We start from the raw sequence: 26,732 nt of genomic DNA on the forward strand, positions 1-26,732 counted from the left end.
AGGCACTGAAAACGAACATCTTCATTTTTTAAAAAGAAAATAAAGATGAAAAGAGAAAAAAATAGTACAAGGTCTTCACTGAACTGCAACATGCCCTTGTGACTGACTACCGCATATGTTTTCACTTCCAATTTTGCCATCTTCCAAAATAAAGTTCAGTCATTGAGCGTTCTCGGTCACACTATCCGCCAAGAATTTTTCTATCAACCAATTACACCGAATAAATGACAATGCCAGCTCTATGATGAAACATTTTTTTTCAGTAAACATATCCTCCTACATCTGTTGAAAATATGTTTCAGACGGGTACGCAAAATATGACGACGAATAACTTTGACGAAGACAAGCCCACCTGTCAATATATTCGTTTGCCGAGGAAAGCGCTCTCACCGACTCTATTATGATTTAGCTCGAATGACTTGCTACCGGAGCATGACTTCCATCGCAAGCTTTTGTGCTTGTCATTTTGCATATGTTGGGGTGAAAGAGGATACGATAAAGCCGGACATTTCTATCGTCAGTTACTTGGTACGTAATGTTGTAAAAAAAACAAACAAACGAACAAACTTGGAGGACGCTCAAGCTTCGCCTTTACGGGTAGAACGACATAGCATTCAAATATCCCTGACTGCTTCTTACACTTCCCGCCAACTACAGCTTATGTAACCGCAATGTTTACCGGGGAACGCTGGTGGCGAACGATATGCACGAAGACGAGCTTTCTAGTAGAAACGCGGCCACTTGCTTCGGCAGATACCGGAGGTAGTGCACAGCCGCACCAGAAATGTTACACCATTCATATTTAAGTCTGAGACGATTTAACACAAAGGGCATGCACTGTCGGTGTTTTGTTTGATGACATTTATGGGCTGTTATTCTCAAAATTTGGAACAATAACTTCGTCAATCAAGAATGTAAGACAAGCTATCAGCAACTTTAGTGATATAATGGTGTAGCAATATAACCCACATGTACCACATGCCATATATATATCTATATATATATATATATATATATATATAGCATATATACCATATAGCATATATACCATATAGCATACTCCTAAATTTATATGGCAATTTTCGCTCATGGGCAACTCCGCCGACGCCGACACCAGATTTTCTGCGACACGGGGTCCTTAACGCTATTGCGTTAAAAACAAAATAATGACACAGAAAGGCGTACGAAGTCACAACCTCAATACACTGAAAGGCAAGAACATGTAAAGGGCGTGGTGCCGAATTCACAAAGATCTCCTTTCATAAGTGCGCTTAGGCATTAGCTGGCCGTTTTCGTTAATGATATGTCGAGTGTCAGCATTGGTTGGATTTTGCTCTTACAAACAGTTATAGCCTAACAGATGTTTGTGACTATAGGATCTGGAAAGCCCCCCCTCCCCCCCCCCCCCCGACGAAGTGTATAGCATGCAGTCTTGTGGCCTAATGCCTTGTCATGTTGCACACGCTAAACAGCGTTACCGTTTTCGTTATACGCGAGCGACCAGAAATTGTCACAAAATTCGGTTTTTGCAAAATTATTGACCTCTACATTCTTAACTACATTCCACATAAATTCTACTGATTGGAACATTGTTAGAAATATGTTGCAATTAGTGGAAGTAGATTAAGAGTGTAGGTGTTGCTACTTCACATATCTGAATTTTATTTAGCACGAAATGGTTTTATCGCCCGTTCACTCACATTCAGCGCTCTGAAGAAATCCTAACATGCTACAGGGATAAAATCAGCGATATCGTGAGCATTGCAAATTTTTTCTTAAGATTTTTTCCCCAAATACGAAAGCACTGGAGCATGTGCAGACACCTTAAGCCCTAGGCGTGCTTACATATGTTTAGAAAAAGTCGCAATCCGGTGAAAAGGGTGCGAGAAACTAGGCGGAGAATCTCAGTCAAAAGACTAAAAGGCTTCGTAAATGTGTAAAAATAATCACCGACGCTTGGGATATTTCATAATGCGAAATTTGAGCGCAGCTCTATACGTGTCTTCATTTCGCAATATGGCGGCTATCGCGGGCAATCTGTGCCGTGCAGGACGTTGCAAACGGAGCGAAGTGTGGCGCGACTGCCTCGCTGATCAGGAGATCGCGAAAGGCAGCGCGTGGGTGACGCGTGGGCGCGATTCACAGCAGCCGCTGCAAACAGACCCCCGCTCATGCAGCGCTTTGTTTCCATACAAACGACCCGCGCAACTCTGGCGCCATCTCGTAGACATCGTCGCCGCAGAGCCCGTCTTGCGCGGCACTACGTTTTTCTTCTCCCGCTTTCGCCATACCCTCCTCCTCCGCTTTCGACCTGGCGCTCTCTTCGCTATCGCCATCTTTCCCCGTGTTTTCACTCTTTGATCCTTCGCTGTGCTCGTTCGCTCGGATACGGAGGACGCCGGCGCTCGCCGCAGGAACGGGTGCCTAAGAGCTGCGCTCTAAAATGTGTAAATAATAACCATCCTCTGAAAATTTACGAAGAAACACACAAAGAACTGGACCGTCTCTGAGACTAGAATTGAAAGTGATTGTGGTGAAATGGACGATGTGGGTGACACATGATCTAAATCGACGTCATCGTTTTGGAAAACCATGGTCCTTCACGTTTAGCTGAAAGTTGTTACTAAGACGAAAATCAAGAGGGTGCAAAACATGACCTAATGCAGTAGCAGTTGTACAATCACGATGGTCATGACGACACTCATGATGTTGTCAATGAATGAATAATTCGAAAGAATGTTCTGCAAGCCGTTTTCGAAATTATCGAAACAGAAGCGCTGTTGGGCGCTAGTGGTCCACGCAGTGTACAATTCCTTTAATTTACAAAGCATTGCAGATGTCATCAAATCTTGTTTTTTTGATAGACTGCAAAATGTGAAAAGATTTTCTATTCTTACTTCTTCTGATATCAATAAAAAAAACTGTTTGAAATTGCTGATTTCACGACGCAACAGCTCGATGCAGGGGGAGGAAACATTGTAAGCCCCAGGGAGCCTCATTGTCGCTCTGTTTAGAATGAACGCGGCAAGAAAACTCGGATCCCTGGTTCGTAACACCACCCTAGCTTACAAACTTCCCCCGTCTCTAGAAATTTCGCAACGAAGTTTTCACCCGTCCTACCATGAAGCTCCAACTACGAGAAGGCCTCTCCCACTTCGACGTAACATTGTTGTGTCGCTTGTGACTGGGTATGACATTCACAAAGCGCTGTTTCTTCCTAATTGGGGCTAGTAAAACAACTTCCGGAGACAACTGCTGATGTGAGGAGCCTATCGAACATCCCTGCATGTTCCCCTGTGATGACACCAGCGCTTTCTACTCCGCGCCACGTTAGATTATCTGCATTAAAGATCACGCACGGTGACAAAAGTACGTGGACCGTGACCACATGCTGCGCTACCCCAGGAAGAAATACGTGCGTTACTGTAGTTGCTGACGTCTATAGACCTCACTCCCCTCAGTGAGCGACTGTAGATGAAACGGGAACCTACTGAAAAAGCGACGCCCCCCCCCCCCCCCCTCCGTCCGTGTGTTCTTTTCTTTCTGTCTTTCTTTTCATCCCCTAACCGCCGTTCCCCTGTATAGGGTAGCAAAAAGCTGGTTTACCAGCTTGCCTTTTCTTCACTTTCTCCCCATATCATTGTCCCTCGCGACCTTGCAGCGCTTTCTTTCGGCTCGACGCGTTCCCTTTGGTGGTTCCTTGGAAGAGCGGTGCGTTTGCCTAGCAGCAGAATCGCGCTCAGGTATCACCTGGCGGCTCTAATCCCAGGAAAGCTCTTCGCAGGGGGGTGGGGGCACAGTCGCGTGACCGTCGTGCCCGAGCGACGGTGCATGTGCTGCCGGTATCTTGCGTCATCGATCGAAAAAAAAAAAAAGAAGCCCGGGCTTAGGAATGCAGATATCCCCGTGCGCCGGAGCGAGCATGTGCGCGCCGCTCACACGCCACACATGTCAGGTGGGCGCGTTCTGCCATTCGGCCTGTCGCTTTGGGATTCGGGACGATATGTATGCGCGATCTTGCTCCGATGAGCCGCGCGAAACGAGAGAAGAGAGTGGCCCGGCTACGCGGCGGTTTTGATGGACAGCCCCGTCCGCGCGGCTGTCCGCGTGCGTCTGGGGGCGAGCAATAACTTCATTTGGCTAAAAGGCACTGCCGCTGCACGTGGGACCTGGAGGATGGGAAAAGGCGGCTTCCGCAGAAGCGGTGGTCGTGCAAAGAGGCTGCATTATTTCTTTTCGGGCCGTCGTATCATGCTGTTGAAACAAGCAATCCTTACACACCGCGGTGGCTCAGCGGCTACGGCGTTGCGCTGCTAAGCACGAAGCCGAGAGATCATACCGCGGCGACCGCAATTCGATGGAGGCGCAATGCAAAAGCGCCATTGTGCCCAGTATTGGGTGAACGTTAAAGATCCCCAGGTGGTCGAAATTAATCCGGAGACCCCCACTACGGCGCGCCTTTCAGTCAGACCGTGGTTGTGGCATGTGAAGGACCAGAAATAAATATTCTTCAAAGCAATTAAATCTATGCAAGATGCTCAAAGAAACAGATGCGGAATTTTATGCGTTCTATAGCCCCCCCCCCTTAGAGTTTTTTTGTTAGACTGTATGCAAAATTTCAAATTGTCCAACTGTTCCTGCCTTGGAGTATCTGCCCTGTCGAGATATCCGTTCCATCTCATAAATGCTTGAGCTTGATCATTTTGTGCATAGTATACAGCGTTAGAAGGTATTATTTTAACACAAGGGCCAGTTTACTATTACTGTACTCTTTGCGCGCGCGTATCTGAGGCGTAGTGCTATATTTCGTACCTTTCATCGTTGAGGTCGCCTGTTCGCATTGGCTCATGGTAACACTACTAAGCAAGACACATTAGTGTCCCGCATTTTCTTTTCTGCTATTTAGGACCTTCCTGAAGTTTTTTCGAGAATTAAACGAGATTTATGTTTACAAATGCCACTTTTCTTAAAAGAAAGAGAGACGAATAGGATTACACGACGGGCACTGGTGCTACCTTTACAGCACATGTAGCACAATCAGGCATATGGTAGGTAAACTCAAGACGTACCGCTGCGGGCAAATTAGGAGATGAAGGTGATGCACGAAAGGGCAGACTTACTTGTACTTGGTTACATTAAAAATATTTGTATGTAATGAAATTTGTAATTAATCGTAAAGCCCTCATTATAATGTCACACAGAGCTTGAATACTATTTTCAACTTAAAGGACAACTCCGGCGTTTTTTAAAAACTATATTAGTATATTGTCATTTTCAAATGGCATTGACAGTCCTGTCACCGATAGCGTGGTTCAATTTGCTTAGAAACTCATCAATAATTTTAAGTAACCGATAAACAAGGTACCGGAATGGGTAGCTGCTTCGTGTGATGTCACGGTGAGTCGATGATGTCAGATCCTACACTACTGTAATGTAAACGCGCAGAACGCGTGCTAAACACGCAGTACACTTGGCGCTAGCGCCAAAAATGCGAAGCGGCTGATGCCATCTGACGACGGAGCTTTTCCAGCCCTTTCGAGCTGGACAGCTGCGATTTCAGCGACTATATGAACGCTGAAGGATCGCCGTTTGCTTTCGACCCGCTGTCGCCGCGCGAGGCAGCTGACATGCCCAAGCTGAACGCATTGTGCTGTGGCAAGACGAAGAGAAGCACCGGTTATCACGTCTATCAAAACGATGATTGTCGGCCGTTGTCTCGTATAGAAAAATCAGCCAGATTCGTCGTTTCTGGGTGAATTGGCGGTGTAGTCCCTGACGTCATAAACCCAGGGTGGGCAGTAAAATGACATACATTCGTGGGCATGAGTCGGGAACACGCAACCAATATTTAAAATTCATGTTCAGGAAAACTGAGTGACTTGCAGTTATGTCGTTTGGCATAGACAATGAGAGTGTAAAAAACTGAACCTATATTTAAAATTTTATCAAGGTAAGTGGACATGGAAAAGTCGCCGGAGTTGACCTTTAAAAGCCAGTTCGCTTGCAAGTGAAACTTGAAGGTGCGTAGGCTAGTGCGACAAAAAGCTTCGTTTGTTTTCTGTTCGTTGAAACAAATCTTTGATGCGATGGCCCATTTTAGCATGTTTACATATGACACTGCGAGAATAAAGTACTCTTAGTTTGATGTTTCGCTGCTGTACCCCCCAGCACACATAAGGCTGCGTGGCATTGTTATGAAGCTTTTGAAACAAATGACAGTGCCATGGAGAAAAAAAAAGAATATCTTCTTCCTTCTCTTTTCCTCTTTCTTTCACATCATTTTGCCTTTTTTGGCGACTTAGGCTCATTTGGAATGCTTCGGAAACAAACGCGCTAATAGTACCGGAGCGATTCGAAAGAATGTTGCATCTAAAACACACCATGCACTTCCTCTGGGATACACATTTTTACATCATAGGGCAATCATCATGTGATCAGAGTTTATTTATTTATTTATTTATTTATTTATTTATTTATTTTTTGCACCAGCTGTGGTAACAAATATTGCATTGAAGGCTAGTATTTCGGACTCTGCTGACGGTCGAGAGTTTCTTTCGTCACACTTATCATGCGTTCCGAGCATGAGTTATGCATATTCACTTGCCAAGAGGAGTCAAGATCCTGTGATCACATGATGGCATATACACAGAGACGTTCAAAATAGAGGATGCGGCAAAGGGAGCGCTTGAGAGCTCTATCTTTCTTATAATCAAATACCTGACTCTTCTGCACATCCCCATTCCCACACACCCTCTAGTCGCTACAGGATGGCCACAAGGCTTACATAACCGAAATTGTAACGCCGCAACAGTAGTCTACAGACCATACACTCTAACGGAGCCGCCTCCAGCGGTGACAATTAGTGACAACCACCGTTTGTTACGTTAATGTAATCGTCAATGCGCGCTTTCTAACTCGGTTAATGAAGGTGATGCCAAAGTACTGAACCTCCAGGCTGTAGGTTGCATAGAAGGTGTCCGGTCGCGCCTATTTACTAATAAGCCGTATTTTTTTTCCTTTCTCTTTAAAGAGAGAAAACCATAGAGAGGGGATATACCTGTACACTCCTCCCCAACGAAAAAAAATGTCTTCCCACATCACAGCATGCACACGAGTAAGAATGTAGAAAGACAAATGACGGACCTACAACATTAAGCTTATGAGCAAAATATTCACAATTCTATAGCAGAAAAAATACATCTGCGTTATATTTACTTATAGCAATGCGCTCGGTTTGCGTGGTTCTGCCGCTTACGAAATGTAACCCGCGAATATAGTGTGCTCAGGCATTACATCACCTTCGCCCACAGAAACTGTGAGCATGTGTGCCGAGTAAAACAGTTGACATTTCTAGGCGAGTGCCCACGACTTGTCAGCATCTCCTATTCAATGTTCCAACAAGCTGGCCATGTTCTATTTGCTCGTGTCAGCCACCAGGTTTGACGTTGAGGCACGTGTTACATGCAGGCAGCCATGTATTTGCTGACTTACAGAGCAAGAGGGTAAAATATTGAAGTCAATAGTGCCCTTGAAATCGATACAATATTCTGGCGTGTTGATGGCTCGATGTGTAGCAATATCCGGAGAAAGAAAGTTAAGTTTCGCTTCAATACTATGATGGGGGCGAAATGCGAAAATACCCGTGGTACTTAGATTTAGGTGCACGTTAAAGAACCCCAGGTGGTCGAAATTTCCGGAGTCCTCCACTACGGCGTGCCTCATTATCAGAAAGTGGTTTTGGCACCTAAAACCCCAGATTTTTTTTCCAATACTATACGATTTTCATAAAACTGAAAATAAAACTGTTAAGTTGATGACGCCGCAGCTATCGGGAAGACGTTTACGCCTTGGTATTTCCTAAATAATTTCAGTGCATTTAAAATGACTACTATACTCGATAGAAGTAATCACAACTGCGGCCTCTTTTTCAACTTATCAACTATGCCGAAGGCCGACAGTTGACAAGGAGTGCACAGGGGATCGGAGTAATATTACAAATAGAAGACTGAAATGACGACACAATTTGATGAAAGTGCAGGAAGAAACGCGCCCTTGGTGACATATTGTGCTCGAAAGTCATTCGCTGTCATAATTCTGGGCGTGTGGAAAACAAGCTCCCAAAAAGAGAGGGCCGTTAACACACCGAACATCCGATAAGTATATTAGACGGCAGTAGCGAACTGCTTCTCGCGTCACTTACGAGCGAAAGGCGCGTTCTCACCACGGCGGGGAGTAGCAGCTAATCTTCGCGAAACCACACAGACCAACACTGGGAGTCAACCGAAATGCAACGAAGACGAAGAATCAGTGGCCCGGAGAGGACAATGGCGGCAGTCAGGTTCATTAGGCAAAGGATTGGACGCCGTCCCCCGCGGCGCTTATACACCGGAGAGCCTGCGCGGGGCTCTTCGTCGGGAGGGCGAGCTCGCAGGCACCTTCCAACGTACGCGCTGAGGGAGAAAGGTGGCGGCCATGCTCGCTCTTTCTCTTCGGGGTCAGAGCGACGTGATGGGAGCAACAAGAACTGCGAACGACCGATGAGAACGAGGAGGAGCGAGCCAGAGTTCTCGATCGCGGATTCTGGAAAAAGAACAAAAGCCTCGACATGCTGAGGAAGCCGTCATGGTCCGCCTCTCGACGAAGTCCCTCAAGGCCCGAGCGCGTCTTCCATTCACACTTCCTTCTGCGTGAAGGAAATTAAACACGAAGTACTACTATCTCTCTCTCTCCATTTCCCCTCTCGGTAGCTTTGGGACTCTGCGCACGATGGACGCGGCGACGGCCAAGTGAAGTTAATAGGACTGGCATTCTTGGGCCATGGAAGTGACCCGGTTGTGAAAGCGCGCGTGAACGGCTCGGTGCGACGAGAAGCGAGAGTCTTCCTTGCTTAACTGGCGTCAGTAGCGATAAAGACGAGCGTGAGGAGAAATCGCGGTGCAAACCGCGTTGGCTGGCAGCGACGTCGGCGCATGCCACAGTGAGTGGTCGACGCTAAAGGAGGCAGCGAAGTGGTGTGCGCAGCAGCCCGCACGCCACGCAGCTTGTTCCAAACTGCGATGCAAGGTGAGAACGATAGGGCACGCAGCCTGCCTGCATTCTACCCTCCATTCAGGCAAAGTAGCGGTAGCAGAATTGCGGGGACAAAAACATACGAGAATGGATGCAAATAATCGCGCTATCATGTCTCACCGTTCGTCGAATAAAACGCTTTATTCAGTTTTAAGTAGGCGTCCGCAGTTTGAGCAATAATATCATCACACATTTACGGAAGTTTTAGCCGCATGACATCGGCGAGGCCTGCAACGGAATAACGAAAAACTATATCGGAATGCTGAAAGAAGCCGGCGAACTGTTGTAGACGCAGAGAACGAAAAGAATGCGCCCAGAGAAAGAGGCCTGCGACCCCCGTTCCAATATCCAACATCCAATTGGAATGTCAAGATTCCCCTCCTTTCAACGTGGGCTTTGCCCTGGCGAGAGCATGGCGTGGATCCAGAGATTGCGCCAAGCCGTGTGAATGCCCGGCCGGCGCGATATTGAAGCTCCACAAGCAGCGCGTGTCGTCGTGAGCAAAATTTCCCTCAGGAGGTTCCGGGCGCGCGGTCGGCGCAGTTGCCTCGTCACGGGCGCCCTTCAACGCCAGTGCGTTGCATACGCGCGCATGCCAGCCGCTCCGATGACAGCAGGCCCCGGCGCTCGTTGGTGCCCAAGACGAACGGTCCGGGGGCCAAGCGCGTGCCCACCGCCGCCGATGAAAGGGAAAGCAACGAATTACCCCGACCCGCGATGCACAGGAAGCAGGCGCCTTTTATCTCTGTCCATTCCTAACTCTTTGTATTTCTTTTCTTTCCCGCGGTTCCTGCAGTTCGTTGCAATCCTAGTGACCCAGTCTGATTTGCTCTCGCCATTCGCTGGCCTTCTGTTTAGTTTTACTTTTATTAAGTCCAGTCAGCGGTGCTCCTGTTTGCAGCCGCCTGGAACCTGACTTTTGTTAGCGCCTGCTTTCGAGCCTTCTGTTCATTGCGAGCGGCGCCTCGGTTACGAGGATGCGGAAGATGCGCATGCTGTCTTTTTCCTCGGCACGTGTGTGTGCACTGCGTGCGCTTGCTTTCCTTGGCTTCATGCATCCCATTCTCCTCTGTCGTAATGCAGGCCGCGTCAAGGGCAGAAATTACGGGGCCACGTTTATCTTGCGTGAGATGCAAGGCTTCAGTTGTCTCATACACCGTGCTTCTTTTGATTTATGGAAGGACATATCTCTTTACAGTAACTTTACATGGAACATGACCAGGGAGGAAGTCGAGGAAGAAAGAGAGGAACATGCATGGAGGTTAGCCAGGGTAAATGCCACCTGGCCACCATGGGCTGGGGAAAGGAGTAAACAGAACTAAAGGTGATAGAATAAGAAAAACAAATGTTTAAAAAAGAAAGGTGCGCACACAAACGTGGTGCAATGCCCCAGAACTCTTACAGTCTGTCACACAGTCCGCATAGCCTCAAGTAGCGGAGCAACACATTTTAAGCCTTCTGTGTAACTCGGTCTGTGCCATTGTGTCCTGGGATTTTCTTCTTCATCAAAGGGTGATCATACAGTTTTCCAAACGCAGCGGAGAGTGTCTTTGTAGCCACACTGTAACGAGGGCAGCCCCAAAGAAGATGCGTGATCGTCACCTCGCAGCTGCAGTTGTCGCAAGAAGGGCTGTCAGCCACTCCAATGCAGAATAAAAAGGCATTCATCAACGCCATGCTGAAATACAGGCGGCACAGAACTGTATCCAGCTCGCGCTATCCCCGGTGTGCAAGATGGAGTTGCAGATGTGCATCTAAGCTGCGGAGATGTGCATTGATAACTTGGTTTGAGCTCCAGTGTGCCAGTGTAAGCACACGCCCGAGCGAGCAAAGCCTTGTGGATGCAACTGTTTTCGACAGTGGTATTGGTATATAGTTTATATTATTGTGGGCTGATCGGGCGGCCTCTTCCGCACAACCAGGAAGGCTACAGTTATAGTATATCAGTAGCTTTTAGGAGAGTATGCGTACTACCTGTTTGCAGTATACCATGGTATATACACATTACAGTTAAAGGTGCCGTTATGCTTCCTGTTCTTCCGCTACGGAGGTATAAAAATAATATGCGCTCGAAGGTCCTCATCTTTCATGATTTCTAATTCTTCAGAAACGCGAACGTGGCCGGTGCTTCTCGCGCGCATATACTTGCGCAAGGCAAGCGCGATTTCAGTTTCTCTTACGTTCAGACGAGTCTTCTTATTCCCCTTCTCTGTCTATCTGGTCTCGTTTCACTCCGCGTCACATAATGCTATAGCGCGCCCCGCCTCGAGCGACGTCGCAGTGCGGCAGCCATCGCAGATTTCATTGAATTATCGGGAAATTTTCTGAGGCCTCTCCTGGACGACCGTGGCCGCCGAGGAAACCCGCAATTTTCGGCCAGTCTCAGAAGCCAGGCATCCCCATTACACGCGGGAAAAAAAGGAGTCGGCGCGCGAAAACGGTGGAAATCCAGCAGTGCGTACACACACGGTGCCGTGGCTTCTGGCGCCTAGAGAGCGCCGCTGCAAGCCCGGCGCGAAGGGGGTTGCACCGGTGGCCGCGGCATGCCGGTTATCTGACCCTGGCGCAGTTTAATGCCGCAAACGCCGGATGCACGTATACGCCTGCGCACACTCAGCCACCCAGCCGTTCACCCTTTGTCGCGGGTGCTTCCACCACCTCCGGACAAACAGCCGATTATCCGCGCATGCTCTGGGATCCGTGCAAAATTGCCGCGTCGCTGCTCGCCGGGCCATAAAGAAAAAAAAATATACAGGAAGGTTAGGTTGGCTGCCTTGCACCGCTTTAGCGGGGACGCAGGCTTAATCAATCTCTGTCAAGCTTCAGGTGAGTTTTGTTCAGCTGCCTTCTTTTAAGCGCACTCCGGCGCCGCAGCGATCTCCGAGACCTCTCTCCGAAGACCTCAAGCCTTCTCATTTTATCTATGGCCCACTCTATATATCCGGCCCAGGCATTCTTCCCACCCACACGTGATGTGACCTTCCGTTTTTCATTTGGCTCTTTTCTTTTTTCGAGTGCGCTCTCCTTCAAGCCATGCCTTCAGCTTGTTTCATCACAAAGTTCTCGTCTCGCCTAGAACCATGTGTGGCGCCACGCGTGAGTGCACGGAACACGGTGCACTGTCAAGCACGTGAAATCGGAGAATTTTTTTTTAAAGCAAGTAGTAGCAACGACTGGCTTTAAAAAAAGGCGAACGGGGAAAATAAATAGATTTTGAAGGTTCACTCAGAAAACCGCTTCTCTAAGTTCACCCCGTTCCCCTTCCACCTTATTCCCTCTTCTTGTCTGTTAATGCAGGAAGCACCGATGGTCGGATCGACCACCGGTGCTTACTACCAGGTCCTAGGCTGCCGGTAGGTGTTCATCCATGAGAGAGGCGGGTCGGCTAGTCACCGTATGTTGTTGTGTCTTGCTGACAAAACTGCGATGCACCCCCCCCCCCCTTTCTCATGGAATTAATTAACTTCAAGAAAGAAAAAAAGGAGGGTATCATTCACATTAACTCAGATTGCTGCAAGAGAGCTAAGCCTCTACTCCAAACTTCCAAGAGATAGCGAAAGGAACCCGGTTCTATATTGTGAATCGGTGGTGGCGTTCAAGCCTGTAACACGTGTAATGAGGAAGACGTGGGCCCAGCTCCCGCCTACGGCGAGTTGTCTTTCCGTCCACTTCCATGTACATTTTTTTTATTATTAAAAAGGAACATTTAATTTCCCTATGATTTCTTTGGCTTCATGGCTGGTTAGCTTCGTGTGGTGGTAAATAACAATAAGCCGAGCCTTCTTCTCACTCATTAACATGCGAAGTATGCCGAACACGTGTTGAGAGGAGAACAACTTAAACGGAGTGGCTCGTTTCACAGGGGTCAGTGGTGAGCCCCTTCCTTTTCAACCTGGCCATGGCACGGCTGCCTGCTGCCCTGCCAATCGACCATCACTTCCCCGTGCAGTCCTCAATATACGCGGACGACATCGCCCTATGCGTGTGGGGACCACCGCAACACGTCCGCAAGGCACGTGCGGCCCTATAGAGAGCCCTGGACACTGCGGCTGCCTACTTGTGCAGCATCGGCCTTACCATCTCGGCCAGGAAGACCGAGGCCTTGCTACTGCACCCCAGAGCATCAGCCCACCGCTCAGCTGGCCGGCTGCGGTTGGAGGGCGTCCAGATCGCATGGAACAAGGCAGTCACCTACCTGGGGCTGCGCATTGACCATCGGCTGAACTGGCTGCCGGCTACCAAGGCCCTGTGCGCCCAGGCGCTTCGGGTCCGCAAGGCTATCTCACAGCTCCTTGCCCGTGGACAGGGCTGTACCACCAGGTGGGCCCTGCAGCTATTTGAAGCTGCAGTCACTTCACGGCTACTGTATGCCCTGCCTCTTGTGGCGCTGCCCCCACCCCGCCTGTGGAAACTGGAGCTGCAGCATCGGTCAGCAATACGGCTCTGTCTTGGCGTTCCCCGAACCTCACAAGTGGCCGCCACTTTGGCTGAGGCCGGTGCCTTGCCCCTGTCATTACTCTTCCTACAACAGGGGCTACGACACATTGATCGCCTACACCATGCCGCAGATGGTCAAGCACTCCTGACCCGCCTACGCTCCCGGCCAGCATCACACATGGGACGGCTGTGTGGCCTCTATAAGGAGGTCATAGGGGACACGCCTGCAAACGCTGTACAGCCTCGTCCACCACATCGACCACCAATCTCTATCTCGACGGAGCTGCCAGATGTCTCGAAGAACCGTTCCCCAACATGTGCCCTACAGCAGACGGCAGCCTCTCTCCTCCAAGAGAGACTTGGGGACCACCTTCACATCTTCGTCGATGGATCCGTGATACCGGAGACTGGCTCATCCACAGCAGCCTGCATTACACCGGCCCTACGAAAGAGCAAGCTGTGCCGTCTCCCGGGGCACGCAAGTTCTACTGCAGCAGAGTTAGCAGGACTCCACCTTGCTGTGGACCTACTTGCATAGGAGCTACCAGTGACCCCGGCAGCCATCTTCTGCGACTCCAAGGCGGCGATGTTCTGCCTGCAGAACCCTGACAGGGCTAGCCTTGGAGTAGCGCTGCTCTCTTCAAGACTGACGGACCTTCAGGACGCAGGATGCTGAGTATCTCTGCATTGGCTACCGGCACAAGTGGGGATCCCGGGCAATGAAGAGGCGGACACTCTGGCAAAAAGTGCCAACCACTCAAGCGTCCCCTTCAGCCCTGCTGTAGCGGCCGCAGACTTCTCGAGACACAGGCTGCGCCGGCACATCATCGCCTGCCACCTGGACAAACGGGTATCCCTGGGCCGGCCTCCACGGCCTCTTCCACAGCACGGCCTCCTACGAAGGGATGCCTCGTTGCTGCTCCGACTGCGAGTTGGCTGCTACTGGACGGCAGCCCGCCGGCACCGCCTTGGGAAAGCCACCTCGCCAGCCTGTGCCTCCTGTGGTGAACCAGAAACTCTGAAGCACCTCCTGCTGGCCTGCCCTGCTCACCTGCAGCACCACGGTTGACTTCTACAAGAGTTCCACCGCCTGGGGCTCCCATGTTCACGACAGGAAGATATCCTCTTCCCCTGTAGTAATCAGCTACCAGCCTTCCTAAGTGTCGTCGAGTACCTCGACCCGTCGGGGCTCTCGGCGAGACTATAGGACATTTCTACAAAGACGCATGGCCTAACGGCCATCCCACCACCTCGGGCTTCCTGATCAGCCACTACTTCGCTTCCATCTCTACGACCCTCTACCTTTCTCCCTCCTACCCTCTCTCTATTTTAACCCCATCCCCTCCACCCTGCTGGCACTGAGCCGTGCTCCCGCATGGGTTGCAGATAATAGCGCTAGCCTTTTCTCCTTTCCCACAAGAACCACTTCTCTCTCTCTCGCGTGTTCTCAGGGTCGAATAGCAGTCCTTTGGAGCGTTGAGAGAAGTATTTAGCCCCTAGTCAGGAGCTTTTGTTTCCAGAATATCATAGCTTACCAGGTCTCACCGCTGGTCTTACCCAGACAAGAGAGTGATACAAAGAAGGGGTATGGGCGAAATGCCTTGAGTGTACTGGAAAGTGTTGTGTGCCATTGTAGGATCCTACAGGGATGTGTGGGAGGTGCGTGAATGTCTTGTCTCTTGTGCGACTTTCTTTTTGTCATCGCAGGCTGCCAGATGCTTGTAATGAGAGACGTTAACTGACTTGAACACTTTTCTTGACCGCAGCTCTTTGTGGCTCCGCTCTTTATTTGTCACTTGTCAGGAAATACGTACAAATCTGTTAGACTGCTCAGAAAGAAGCGGTTGATGTGCGTGGGTGTGTTGACACGGAGTAACAGGGATTCCAAATTGCGTGATATAATAATAATAATAAAAAACGCCCGGGTTGCGCTTCAGCGGCCGCGGTGCCCTAGCGGCTCAGGTGGGTGTCACTAGTTGGACTCCCAACTGCAGCAACTGCACTTCCACGGAAGAGAAACTTGCAATCGCCCACGCGGTGAAATTTGGGTGCAAAGAAAACTGCTGTAGATATAAATTTGTCGAAATTTTTCAGAAGGGTGCCTGCAACAGCTCTAGCGTAGCTTCTGCATCCGATAGCATTATTAAAAGCAATGGTTATTCCGGAAACAGACGGAATTAATGGTTCGTATTAGTATGTTGTGCTGTACCTAGATGAAGGAGCGAGTTAAGTGGCATTTTTGTCCTTGGTAGGCCTTAATCTCCGTTCAAATTTATGAATTAGTTCGCACGTAGAAATATTCCGTGATTTGGTTACCCCCGTGCGCTGGTCAATTGTCGCTAAGGTGCTGAACCAGCATGATGATGCTCCTGTCTCTCTGTCTCAAACACACACACACGCACACACACACACGCACACACACACACACACGCGCGCACACACACACACGCGCGCGCACACACACACACACACACACGCACGCACACACACACACACACACACACACACACACACACACACACACACACACACACACACACACACACACACACACACACACACACACACACACACACCCACACACACACACACACACGCACACACACGCACGCACGCACGCACGCACGCACGCACGCACGCACGCATGCACTTTTTCTTAGCACTGGGACCGGTTCTAGTGCTATGGAACACTTGGTGTCCCGATGCTTTTGTTACATGTCTTTCTCTCACAATACGATAACCGCTATCATACCTGGGAACGTACCAAAAAAAAGAAAGCAATCGACTACAATTACAATTACTTCATTAAAAATGTAAATGATTGCTGTGACCAATTACCGAGCAACGAACGTAATTGAGGAATCACTAAAAATAAATCCATTGCTTAGCCCTTACCTACCTCTCAGCAAAAATTAACATTGCACAAATACAGTAATAGAACGAGCTGACCTGGCTATTTAAGCGCTTCTTTTGCAGCCCTTCACATGTTGTTTATCTTCACTTACAATTGCTTTTCAAAATTGCCGTCGGTCATCATCTTTTGTTTTCTTGTGAAGACACCAGCAGGGACCCTGAAACTCGCTCGATGTGCACGCTGGAGAGAATGGCGCTGTAGGGACTTACGAACACTTTGCACTCAATATTGTGGTTGTTTAGGGCCTGATACTCGCGTCTGGGTTCTTTATGAAACGCAGAACTTCATTGTTGCTGGGTCTCGGAGAAGGCGCTTCCGGTAGAGCTAATGAAAAGCTTAGCAAACCGGATCTTCCCTTCTGGTTAACCTCCCCACCTTTCCCCTTTCCTCTGTCTCTCTCTATTTTTAAAGAAGTCGTCCGCATATATAGGTGATTTCCTGGCATCAATGTCCGAGGTTGCTACCGCTTTAGAGCCGTAGCAGCGCCGGCTCAATTCATCGTCCAACGTCTGGTGAAATGTTAAGCGTAGTACACGAATACTCTTCGATTATCTTGTCCCGGACTGTCCGCAAACCGTCGCCGGCTTCCGTTCTGGCTAGCCCTGACAGAAGGACACGTCACAGTCAGGTGCTCCAGCTGTCGAGGACTGTTGGAAGTTCGCTCGAATGCACCGGGACCGGAAGACACTCTCATGGCTACCGCGGTCTGGTCTTAGCTAACTCCACTACCCAGCGAATTCATTAGCGTGGCCTCCAAGATGGTGCATTCTTGAAGGCCGCGTCACCCACACAATCATAAAGTTTGCACAGTGGAATTCCTTCCTAAGCGCATAGAATGTGTCCGCAAAACGTAGTTTACGTGGGGCTCTCTCTCTTCGTGCCGCTTAACCGTTGTACTTAAGCTAGCTCAATGCCTGCAGAATTTAAGCGGAATTCCCACATGAACGTAAGCAACATCATGAGCTTGCCACGTCGCTTTTCACGCAGAAAGCGCCCGCCGATATCCTCAAAGCTCGTGGGACCGTCTATGAAACACCCGACGGGTATCTAGGACAGAGGGCGTGTGCACCGTCTACAAATCCTGCGCGTCAAAACGCAAACGCTCGAACTTGGCAGCAGACGGGATAATCAACGAAGCTCCGATTGTGTACCAACCCAGCTACCAGCGTGAGATAGCCACATGTGGTATGATATATGCATCCTCACCCACCAGCTTCACTCACCTGAAAAGCGAAATCCATCTCTTTACTATATGCACCTACATAGCAATGAGCATGACAGATTTAGCAAAACTCGCAAAGAAAAGCAAGCTTGTGCGCCTGGTCGCTGTGCTAGTCTCTTGAAGAAACATGAAGACTAAAGCTGCATCATTTTACGGCTCATGAAAGCTCGCATGATGACATACAAAGCCCCGATGTAACAGACGCGATAGCTCAACGCACAATATTTGCCGTCGGGAACGCGCGAAGTACGCAGAACCCCGCGGCATCTTTCATAACATGGCTGCAAACGCCGCACGCATCTTTTTCAGAAAGCCGTCACCTGCTAGCTGCTCGCGCTGGTCCGAGCAAAGATCCGCGGACGGTCGCCCGACTTCCGGTCCGCGAAAAACGAGCGCAATCACTTAAAATAAAGGTTAATAATATCACATAATATAATAATAATATCACATAAAATAAAGCTTGATGCTAAAATTACGGAAGACGCCCACATAATTGCTGAGCATTTTAATGATTACTTCGGGAGTGTACTCTATGACCTAGATGAATTCGAACGATGCAATACAAATAGGTCTTACTTACGCGATAGTACGATTTCCTGAGAAAGTGTTTTGGAAATGCTCCTTAATATCAACGTTAGGAAATCTGCAGGCCCTGATAAGCTTCCGAATGCGTTTTTACAAAAGCATGCGGAACAGATATGTGTATTCTTAACAGATTTTTTTCAAATTATTCTTAAATTTAGCAGAGATACCATCAGACGGGCGTAAGGCAAGAGTTTTCCCAATTCATAAAAAGGGCGATCACCTTACAGTGTCAAATTATCATCCTGTTTCTATTACAAGCACATGCAGCAAATTATTAGAGCACATTGTCGCAGGCTTTATTCGTCAGTACTTGACAGATCACAATGTCCTATCTCCACTGCAGCATGGGTTCAGAAAGGGATTATCGACTTCAACTCAGCTTGTGTCAGTTCATGAAATCTCTGAAGTACTTGACTCGTCCGGACAAGTTGACATGCTCTTTTTAGGTTTTAGTAAAGCGTTCGATAAGGTACCCCACGGAAAAGTAATCTACAAGCTCTAATGCATTGGTCTTCCTCCAAATATTATATCATGGATCCAAGCCTATCTCCGACATAGGCAGCAGTTCGTAGAAATTAATAAATGTTCCTCAAGTGTACGTCAGGTAACTTCGGGCGTACCGCAAGGCAGCGTATTAGGACCCCTTGTATTTTTGATCTATATTAATGATGTAATAGACGAAATCCCCGATGATGTGCATGCTAATTTATTTGCGGATGATTGTGTCATATTTCAAAAAAATAGCTTCACGAAACGATCACGCATGCTTGCAAAAGCCAGTTATTGCAATTTCCGATTGGTGTAAACTTTGGGGCATAGAATTAAATGTACATAAAACAGCCTTGCTGCGAGTAACGCGAAAAAAGGAACCTAGTATATTTTCTTATGTTCTAAACGACAGAATAATACCTCATGTTGAAAAATACAAATACTTAGGCGTCACATTCACTAACAGATTCTCCTGGTCAGACCATATTTCCCTTACATGTGCAGCAGCTTTGCGCAAATTATGATTCTTGAAAAGGAATCTTAGAAAGGCACCGGCAAGCGCCAAAGTGTTAGCATATAACACATTCGTGCGATTACAACTTGAATACGCGGCAGTTGTTGGGGATCCTGATACCAAAGAGGACATCATGAATTTGGAACGTGTACAAAGAAAGGCAGTTAGATTTATGTTTGGAAAATATAACAGAGAGGATTCCCCGTCCTTAATAATGCTTAGAAATAAAATCAGTTCTCTAGAACACAGGCGCAAAGTTAGTCGTCTCCAATTTTTACATAGCATCATAAATGGAAAAATCGGGCTTCAAATGCCTCATTATGTAACGCCTCTTAATGCACAAAAAACAAGACATAGACACAACTTTTCCCTTACGCCATTATTTGCTAAAAGAAAATCTCACATGAATAGTTTTTATCCGCGTACTATAAACGAATGGAATTCCCTCCCTGTTGATGTACTACAATCAGGGAACTTCACAAATGAGTTGGAAAGCTATTTGTCACATAAATTAACGCAACCAGAAGCAGTATTTCTAACTATTTTTCTAGTTTTTTTATGTGAAAGTTCCTGTATTTTGTCACGTTTAGTGCCCGATTGTTGTTTGGAACAGCATTTTTCATCCACATATAAATTCAAATGGGCGGTTCTTTTTGTTGCAGTTACTGTGCTAAGCCAAGTATTTTGACTTTTGTAACGTGGCTATGGGCTGCATACTTTTCATCCACTGTTTATATATATATATATATATATATATATATATATATATATATATATATATATATATATATATATATATATATAATCCTTCTTGCATTGTCATTACCTTGTCAACTGTATTGCCCCTCCTGCATGGGCCAGTACGTTGGTTCGCAGTATAAATAAATAAATAAATAAATAAATGAAGTTCTGGCGGCTCTCGGACTGGTAGGCGGAGCTTCCGAAGCTGTCCGAGCACAATCTTATGTGGCACTGCCGTCCGAAAAAGTCCAGCGCCGTCAGGGACTGATAACCGACAAAGCCCACTGTGCGCCCGAGTTTGCCTGTCTGAACACGCACGTGTGCGAGGCGAGGCGGCTGCTGGGTGGCACGACCGCGGGCGTTCTACTGCGCTTCCCGTCGAATTCAAGTGCACAAAGCTAAGTCGCCCGTTACAGCTTTATCACAGCTAATGAAGTAACTGGTTGCATATAATCGGCTACTGAAAAAAAAAGCGATTGAACAACAGTGAACCTTACCGAGTAAAAGAGATAGCGATCAATTACAAAACTACGAAAATTGTAATTGATTACAAGAAATTAATTACGTGCATTTAGTTACGTACGTGTTCCACCGCTACGTGCACTTTTCTGTGTGGCGTTATTTTTCGAGACAAAGCGAAGCGATCCTTACTCGCTTTTTAAATTTTGTTCTGGGCTCTCCAGCACTCCAGTAAAGACATAATAGCACTGTTCATTCTTTAGCTGGTCTTCTTGTAGCCCCTAGGAGGTATAAACTCTCGCAAAAAAAAAAGTTTTTATGCGTGAATGTGAGATTTTTTTAAAAATTAGTAACATATGCCTCAATGCGCAGTTCGTTCGCAATTTGTAAGGAAACTGTTTTTAGTCTCCGCAGCGCCTTATTCTCGTATAGTTATCTAGAAAACCTTCATTGTTATAGCGCATTTACTTTTTTCATGGAATTACCAGGATTCAATAACTCAACATCCTAGATCGAGGCCGTTTACTCCATTGTGGGTACACGCCAACTTAAATGGGGGGGGAGGAAAAAAGAAAGAACGAACGAACAAGAAATCGAGTGATTATTTTTAAAGTTTTCTCATCCAGACGCTTCACGCATTAGCAGAATAAGAAGGCGTAAAAAAAAACAAAACGAGGAGCGCGGGGTGAAAAAAGTAAAAAAAAAAATGCGACGTTGGGTGTGCAGCTTGGGCAGCCGTAACGGCGGTTTGGGTTCGTGCGCAAACAACCGTACACAAAGACGTGGGAATCGACGGCCAAATGAATGTTCCTCTAATTAACCTGTCCGGAGCGGTTACAATTTCCGGTCTGGGATGTAAGACCAACACAAAATTCGAGACCAGGTTTTATCGGCAGCTGTTAAAAATCTCGCGACTGCCAGACAGGCCCGACCGCAGCGAAGGCTGCGATAATGGAAGCCTGCGCTCAATTTGCTGAGCTTTTCAAAAACGCGGATGGAGAACGGTCAAAACCCTCTTTCACACAGGAGGAGCGCTGCGTTTTTTTTTTTTTTCTATAGCGGCACAACCGATTGTAAATCTGTGCGCGTCACTTTGGCGCTCATTTGTGCATGGCTGTGCAAAAGGACGTGTTTTGAGCGCTAGGCTAAACTCAAGTCCTCCACGAGGAACCCTCCTCACTCTGAATTTACTCAGAAGTTGTAATAATAATACAAAAAGCAAAACTGAAATCTGGTTGCTTATATGACTCAGCACTGCAGGGTGTGAGATCGCTCACATGACGCGTCAGTCGGGCGGCGCGCACATTGTAGGAGCGCGCGCCGTGTGATCTCGGAGGCCGTGGCGCGACACTGGCGTTTCGGGCGCTCTACAATTATGGCGAATAAAGGGAAAATCAGACATCCACCCGTTCGTAGCAATTGCTACAAAGGAAACCCATACGGGTTCCTCGAAAGAAAAGCCTCATAGTTGAAGAAAAATTCGTCCTGGTCCGGGACTGGTCCCGGACCAGGACGAATTTTTCTTCAACTATGAGGCTTTTCTTTCGAGGAACCCGTATGGGTTTCCTTTGTAGCAATTGCTACGAACGGGTGGATGTCTGATTTTCCCTTTATTCATTACTTCTCTCCACCTTGCGGGTTTCCGCAGAACTACTACGTCAATACAATTATGGCGTTACGCGCGAGGTCACAGGAAATTGTGCAGTGCTGTGTTTGCCAATATCTTGTCAGCCGCAATAGAAGAGTTAATAGACAGTTTTATTATATCGTTACGACTGTTTACGTGGATGCACGTGCAAAGCGGTAGCGACCCCACTAGACGCAAGTTTACCATGAGATTGTCGGTAAAGCGTTCCGCATGAACAACGCCAAATGTTGTAGCGCCATTTGGTATATATAGAAATGAAAGCACTTTCGTGGCAACGGTGACGTCGTTGTAAATCCTGGTTATAATGAACTGTAGCCCTAACATCGTCGGAACAGACAGTTGATTACAATAATGACAAAAAACAACAATATTTTGTCCTGAAAGAGAGATGAGACTGCGAAAGCTGATTTTATAATTATTTATGTTTTGCTGTGACGACGAAGAGCGAGTAACCAGGAGAAATTTAGATCCAAGCGGGCGTCCTGGGCGTCGCCATTTTGTTTGGCTATAGCTAGTCAAGCCACGTAAAGCCCGCAACGTTAAATTCAAAAGTTAGAATGCGTACTTAATCCGCAGCGCTGTTCATATCGTCCTGAGCATGTGCATTGCCGACCCGCTATCTTAAAGCCTACGCAAGTGATTTGCGTGCGATATACTAAATCTCTCATATGTTCTTTTACGCACGCGTATACATACCTTTGCCAGAGGGTTGTGGCTTGCGAATATCATTGAAATGGAGGTTTATCCTTTTCACCTATCAGAGCTATCAGCCTAATGTGGCGAATTGGGCGCGTTGGTACATATTTGAAAAGGCGGCAGCGCAAGAAGACCCGGACGGAGACGAGACGACAAGGACGAGCGCTGATCCCTCTCGTCTCTGTCCGTGTCTTTCTTACGCTGCCCCAACGGTTATTAAAAAGCGCAATTAATTTCTCACTTCACGAATTCCTAAAGTTCTTTCGAATTATTATAGTAACAGCTTCTAAGTAATTACGCTGGTTTCTCCTAGCAGAAAAAGCCGGGAATACTCAATGATTTCTGAGGGGAACAAATTTATTTAAAAGTTTATCGTTGGCGATATTCCCTGGCCATCCTAGGCAATGCAGCTTCGCGTGGCTCGGTGACACTCAGTCCCATCGAAAAGGTCAAAACTGCATTCTGTACACCTGGATGCGAGTTAACGTCCTTCTGGCATCAACCTGCCTGTGGAAAGTTACAAAGTAAGCGAATCACTCCCCATTTGCCACTTTGCTCGATTTCTCTTCGTTTCGCAAGAGCGCGCGCTTGTGCAGTCTACCCCTCGAGTTGGTGTGTACACAGACTAACATTCCACGTGCTCACTCACCCGAGCGGTGCGCCCCAGAGGCCAGCTCCAGCGTGATGAAGCACGTCTGCTGAATCTGCTGCGGGCTGAGGCCTCGGAGCCACGTGGCGGACGCCGGAAGCCAAAGGCAACGGGCGCCTTGCGAGCTGCGTGCCGACACCGTCTGTCACGTCAGTCTCGGCGGAGGCCGCTGCTGGGGTCCCGAGAGCGCTCGCGGCTTCCGCAAGGGGAAGCCGACCAGTCCGTTTTCGCCAGTCCGCGGTTGTTTTGTGCACACACGCGGAGTCCATCACAGTCGCGGGGTTGCGGGGGCGGCTCCTCGAGCAGGCCGCGTGGGGCCAGCGCGCGAGGCGCTCGCCGGTGAAGAACACGGCGGCGTCCACCGGGATCACGACCAAAGTTTTCATACACTTCTCTTCCCTCCGCTCTTGCTTGCGTTATTTGTCTCATTTTTTTTTGTTTTTTATTTACACGCAGTGGCGAATTCAGGTTCATTGATACTCGGCAGAATCCCTGCGGGAAAGAGGATGCAGAAAGAAACAGAGCACGGCATAAGTAAAGCAGCGTAGTACCCATTGCCTCTTCTTAACTGATACTCCGTGATACTCTCTCTCTCGCTTCTAGCACGTGTGTACGGCAAAATCCCGGGCATGGTTAAGAGACCGCTGTTTTACTGCTCGGGCTTTTCACGGGCGCTCATCTCTGATTCCCGTCTACCGTTAATGTTGCAAACATTATTAATCCGCTGCATTCTTTGGGTACTTGAGGCACTTAGCGGAGGCCAACTATCTATCTCTCTATGTATGTTTGTATCCATCCGTTTTCCAGCCTACCTGGGTCGCTGGGTAGTCCGTGGTAGAATGGGTAGCGCATCGAGCTGCTGTACCGAGAGAACATGGTTCAAAAGCAACCATCGGACCAACTTTGGCCACTCCAATGCTGAGCGAAACTGAACTTCTGTCACACAAGGGTGGTTCCTCAAGGACAGCAACCCGACGCTTTAGCGAGCTTCGCCGTGAATGCACTAGTTATGTGCCGCTTTTCTATGAACCTCTCGCGGACTTGGGTCACTGAATATATGCCACTGTGTATGTGGCAAGTGAGGGAAGATTTCTCAGCCTTCGCAGGCACCGGCGCACCACATTTCTCGTAGGCAGCGCCACTAAACGGCGCAGCGTGTCTAGAAAAAAGCGTGGGAGAGACGCGTGAGCATGGCGTGCACCTAGTGGGAAGAATAAATAAAAGGAAACTGGTGCATCGTGGAGTTTTGCTCAATAGTTTGGGAATTTCGGCGAAGAAGTGAACAAAATACTGCAACCTGAGAATGAAAAGAGAAAAAATAAACCGTTTTCCGTGTTCCAAGATGCACATTTCGAACAAATACATTGTTGTTAGGGCAGGAAAACGCCGAATGGAAGGGAAAAAAAAAGCGCCTTCAAACGGCAGTCATGATTTAAGAAAAGAATTGCGGCAGAACCCATCTCACGATGACTGTCGACGGTAATGCGTTTGAATCAATACTGCGGCACAACGTATTGCCACTGTCGAAACAAGTTATGTAGGAGGCATGTGCTTCAGCGGGACTTCTCTTTCGTGCTTTCCTAAAAACACTCGGCACCATCAAACTCCCAGCCGCCACGGTTGCTTAGTGGCTATCGCGTTGGGCTGCTAAGCGCGAGGTCGCGGGATGGAATCCCGGCCACGGCGGCCGCATTTCGATGGAGCGAAATGCGAAAACACTCGCGTACTTAGATTTAGGTGCCCGTTAAAGAACCCCAGCTGGTCCAAATTTCCAGAGTCCCCCACTACGACGTGCCTCATAATGAGATCGTGGTTTTGGCGCGTAAAATTCCATAATTTAATTATTTTTAATCGAGCTCCACCGCCACGGAGCCTGCGCGTGGCCTCTGAAATGCATGGCGCGCCGGTACGCGCGAACGCTGAAAAACGCGTCATGCGGCAGCTGGGCTCCTCTCTCGCACTTCTTTCTGGATACGGTGCGCCATCTAGTGGCACTGCCAAGAAGTTCGTGCGTGGCCTCCAAGGCGGGAAGCGTGGCGCGCCGGCGAAAGCCGAGGATTGTTCCTGCGCTCGCCGCACACTCAGTGGCACATATACTGGGTGACTCAAGTTGCGGAGAGGTCTATTGAAGAGCGGCACGTACCCAGTGCATTCATGTCGCAGCTCGCTAAAGCGTTGGAGTGAAAGGCGTTCGTTACCCGCCGTGGTTGCTCAGTGGCTATGGTGTTGGGCTGCTGAGCACGAGGTCGCGGGATCGAATCCCGGCCACGGCGGCCGCATTTCGATGGGGGCGAAATGCGAAAACACCCGTGTGCTTAGATTTAGGTGCACGTTAAAGAACCCCAGATGGTGAAAATTTCCGGAGTCCTCCACTACGGCGTGCCTCATAATCAGAAAGTGGTTTTGGCACGTAAAACCCCAAATATTATTAAAGGCGTTCGTTGAAAGCGGAACATACCCAGTGCAATTGTGACGAAGCCTTCACATGCGTCGGGTTGCTGTCCTTCAGGAACACTTGTCTCGCGGGTTCGATTCCGCTCAGCATCAGAAAAACTTAGAGGTTATTTTTCGTCATTACAAAACGGAACATTCGCAGTGGCTTATACTTAGTTATCCAATTTGGCGTCAATGGCTGATACCTTCGTAAGCATTCATGCTGCCATAAGCAAGCAAAAAAAATATGCAATGGCTCATGGCCCCGTAAGGTAGAGGCTACAAGCACTGAGCAAAGTGAAGCAAACAGTGCTTGAATTTTTTCTAATCACGCATAGAACATGCAGAACAGCACGTCGAAAACTGTCATCATTAATGGCTCATACCCCCGTGAGCAAGCAAGGACTGCAATGACTCATAGTTCCGTGAGGTTCATGGTTATTCACTTTGCGTGAATTAGCTGCGATGACACTACTCCTGTTGTCGTCGTCGCTGATATCAATGTGGATGTGTCCGTACCAAAAAGGGAGTGGTTTACGCGTTCCCTGTTGCAGACATATCCCTTGTGTAGCCACACCGATTCGGCCCAACCGACCACCCAGCGGCGTACGTGCATCGATTTGACATTATCGAAGAATATGATTGCAGCTGCGAGTGAAATAATGACCACCGATCAAGACAATAAATGAGTGTGCGTACCTTTCGACACGATGACCACCCCTTAAGACAATAAATAAGTTCGTACTTTTGTTCAAAATTGTGTGTCACCTTCGTGTCGTGTGCTAAACAGCTTCACTGGTCAGCCACCTTCACAGAGCGGAATGGCTCATGATTTTTTCGAACAGCGGTGCCTAACCAGTCTCGCATCTACATTGG

At 48.2% G+C, this 26,732-nt stretch overlaps 1 protein-coding gene across 1 annotated transcript in view; it reads right to left on the minus strand.

Annotated features, from left to right (window-relative positions):
- The window catches only part of LOC142573206 (uncharacterized), a 154,739-nt gene extending 130,832 nt beyond the window's left edge, over positions 1–23,907 (minus strand). Inside the window, exon 1 of the mRNA XM_075682794.1 lies at positions 23,424–23,907. Within this exon, the coding sequence (XP_075538909.1) occupies positions 23,424–23,809 (386 nt within the window). The 5' untranslated portion in view covers positions 23,810–23,907. The remainder of the gene's footprint in view (positions 1–23,423) is intronic.
- Positions 23,908–26,732: the final 2,825 nt, after the last annotated feature.

The sequence above is a fragment of the Dermacentor variabilis genome, chromosome 1, assembly GCF_050947875.1.
Source record: "Dermacentor variabilis isolate Ectoservices chromosome 1, ASM5094787v1, whole genome shotgun sequence".
NCBI classification, from domain to species: Eukaryota; Metazoa; Arthropoda; class Arachnida; order Ixodida; family Ixodidae; genus Dermacentor; species Dermacentor variabilis.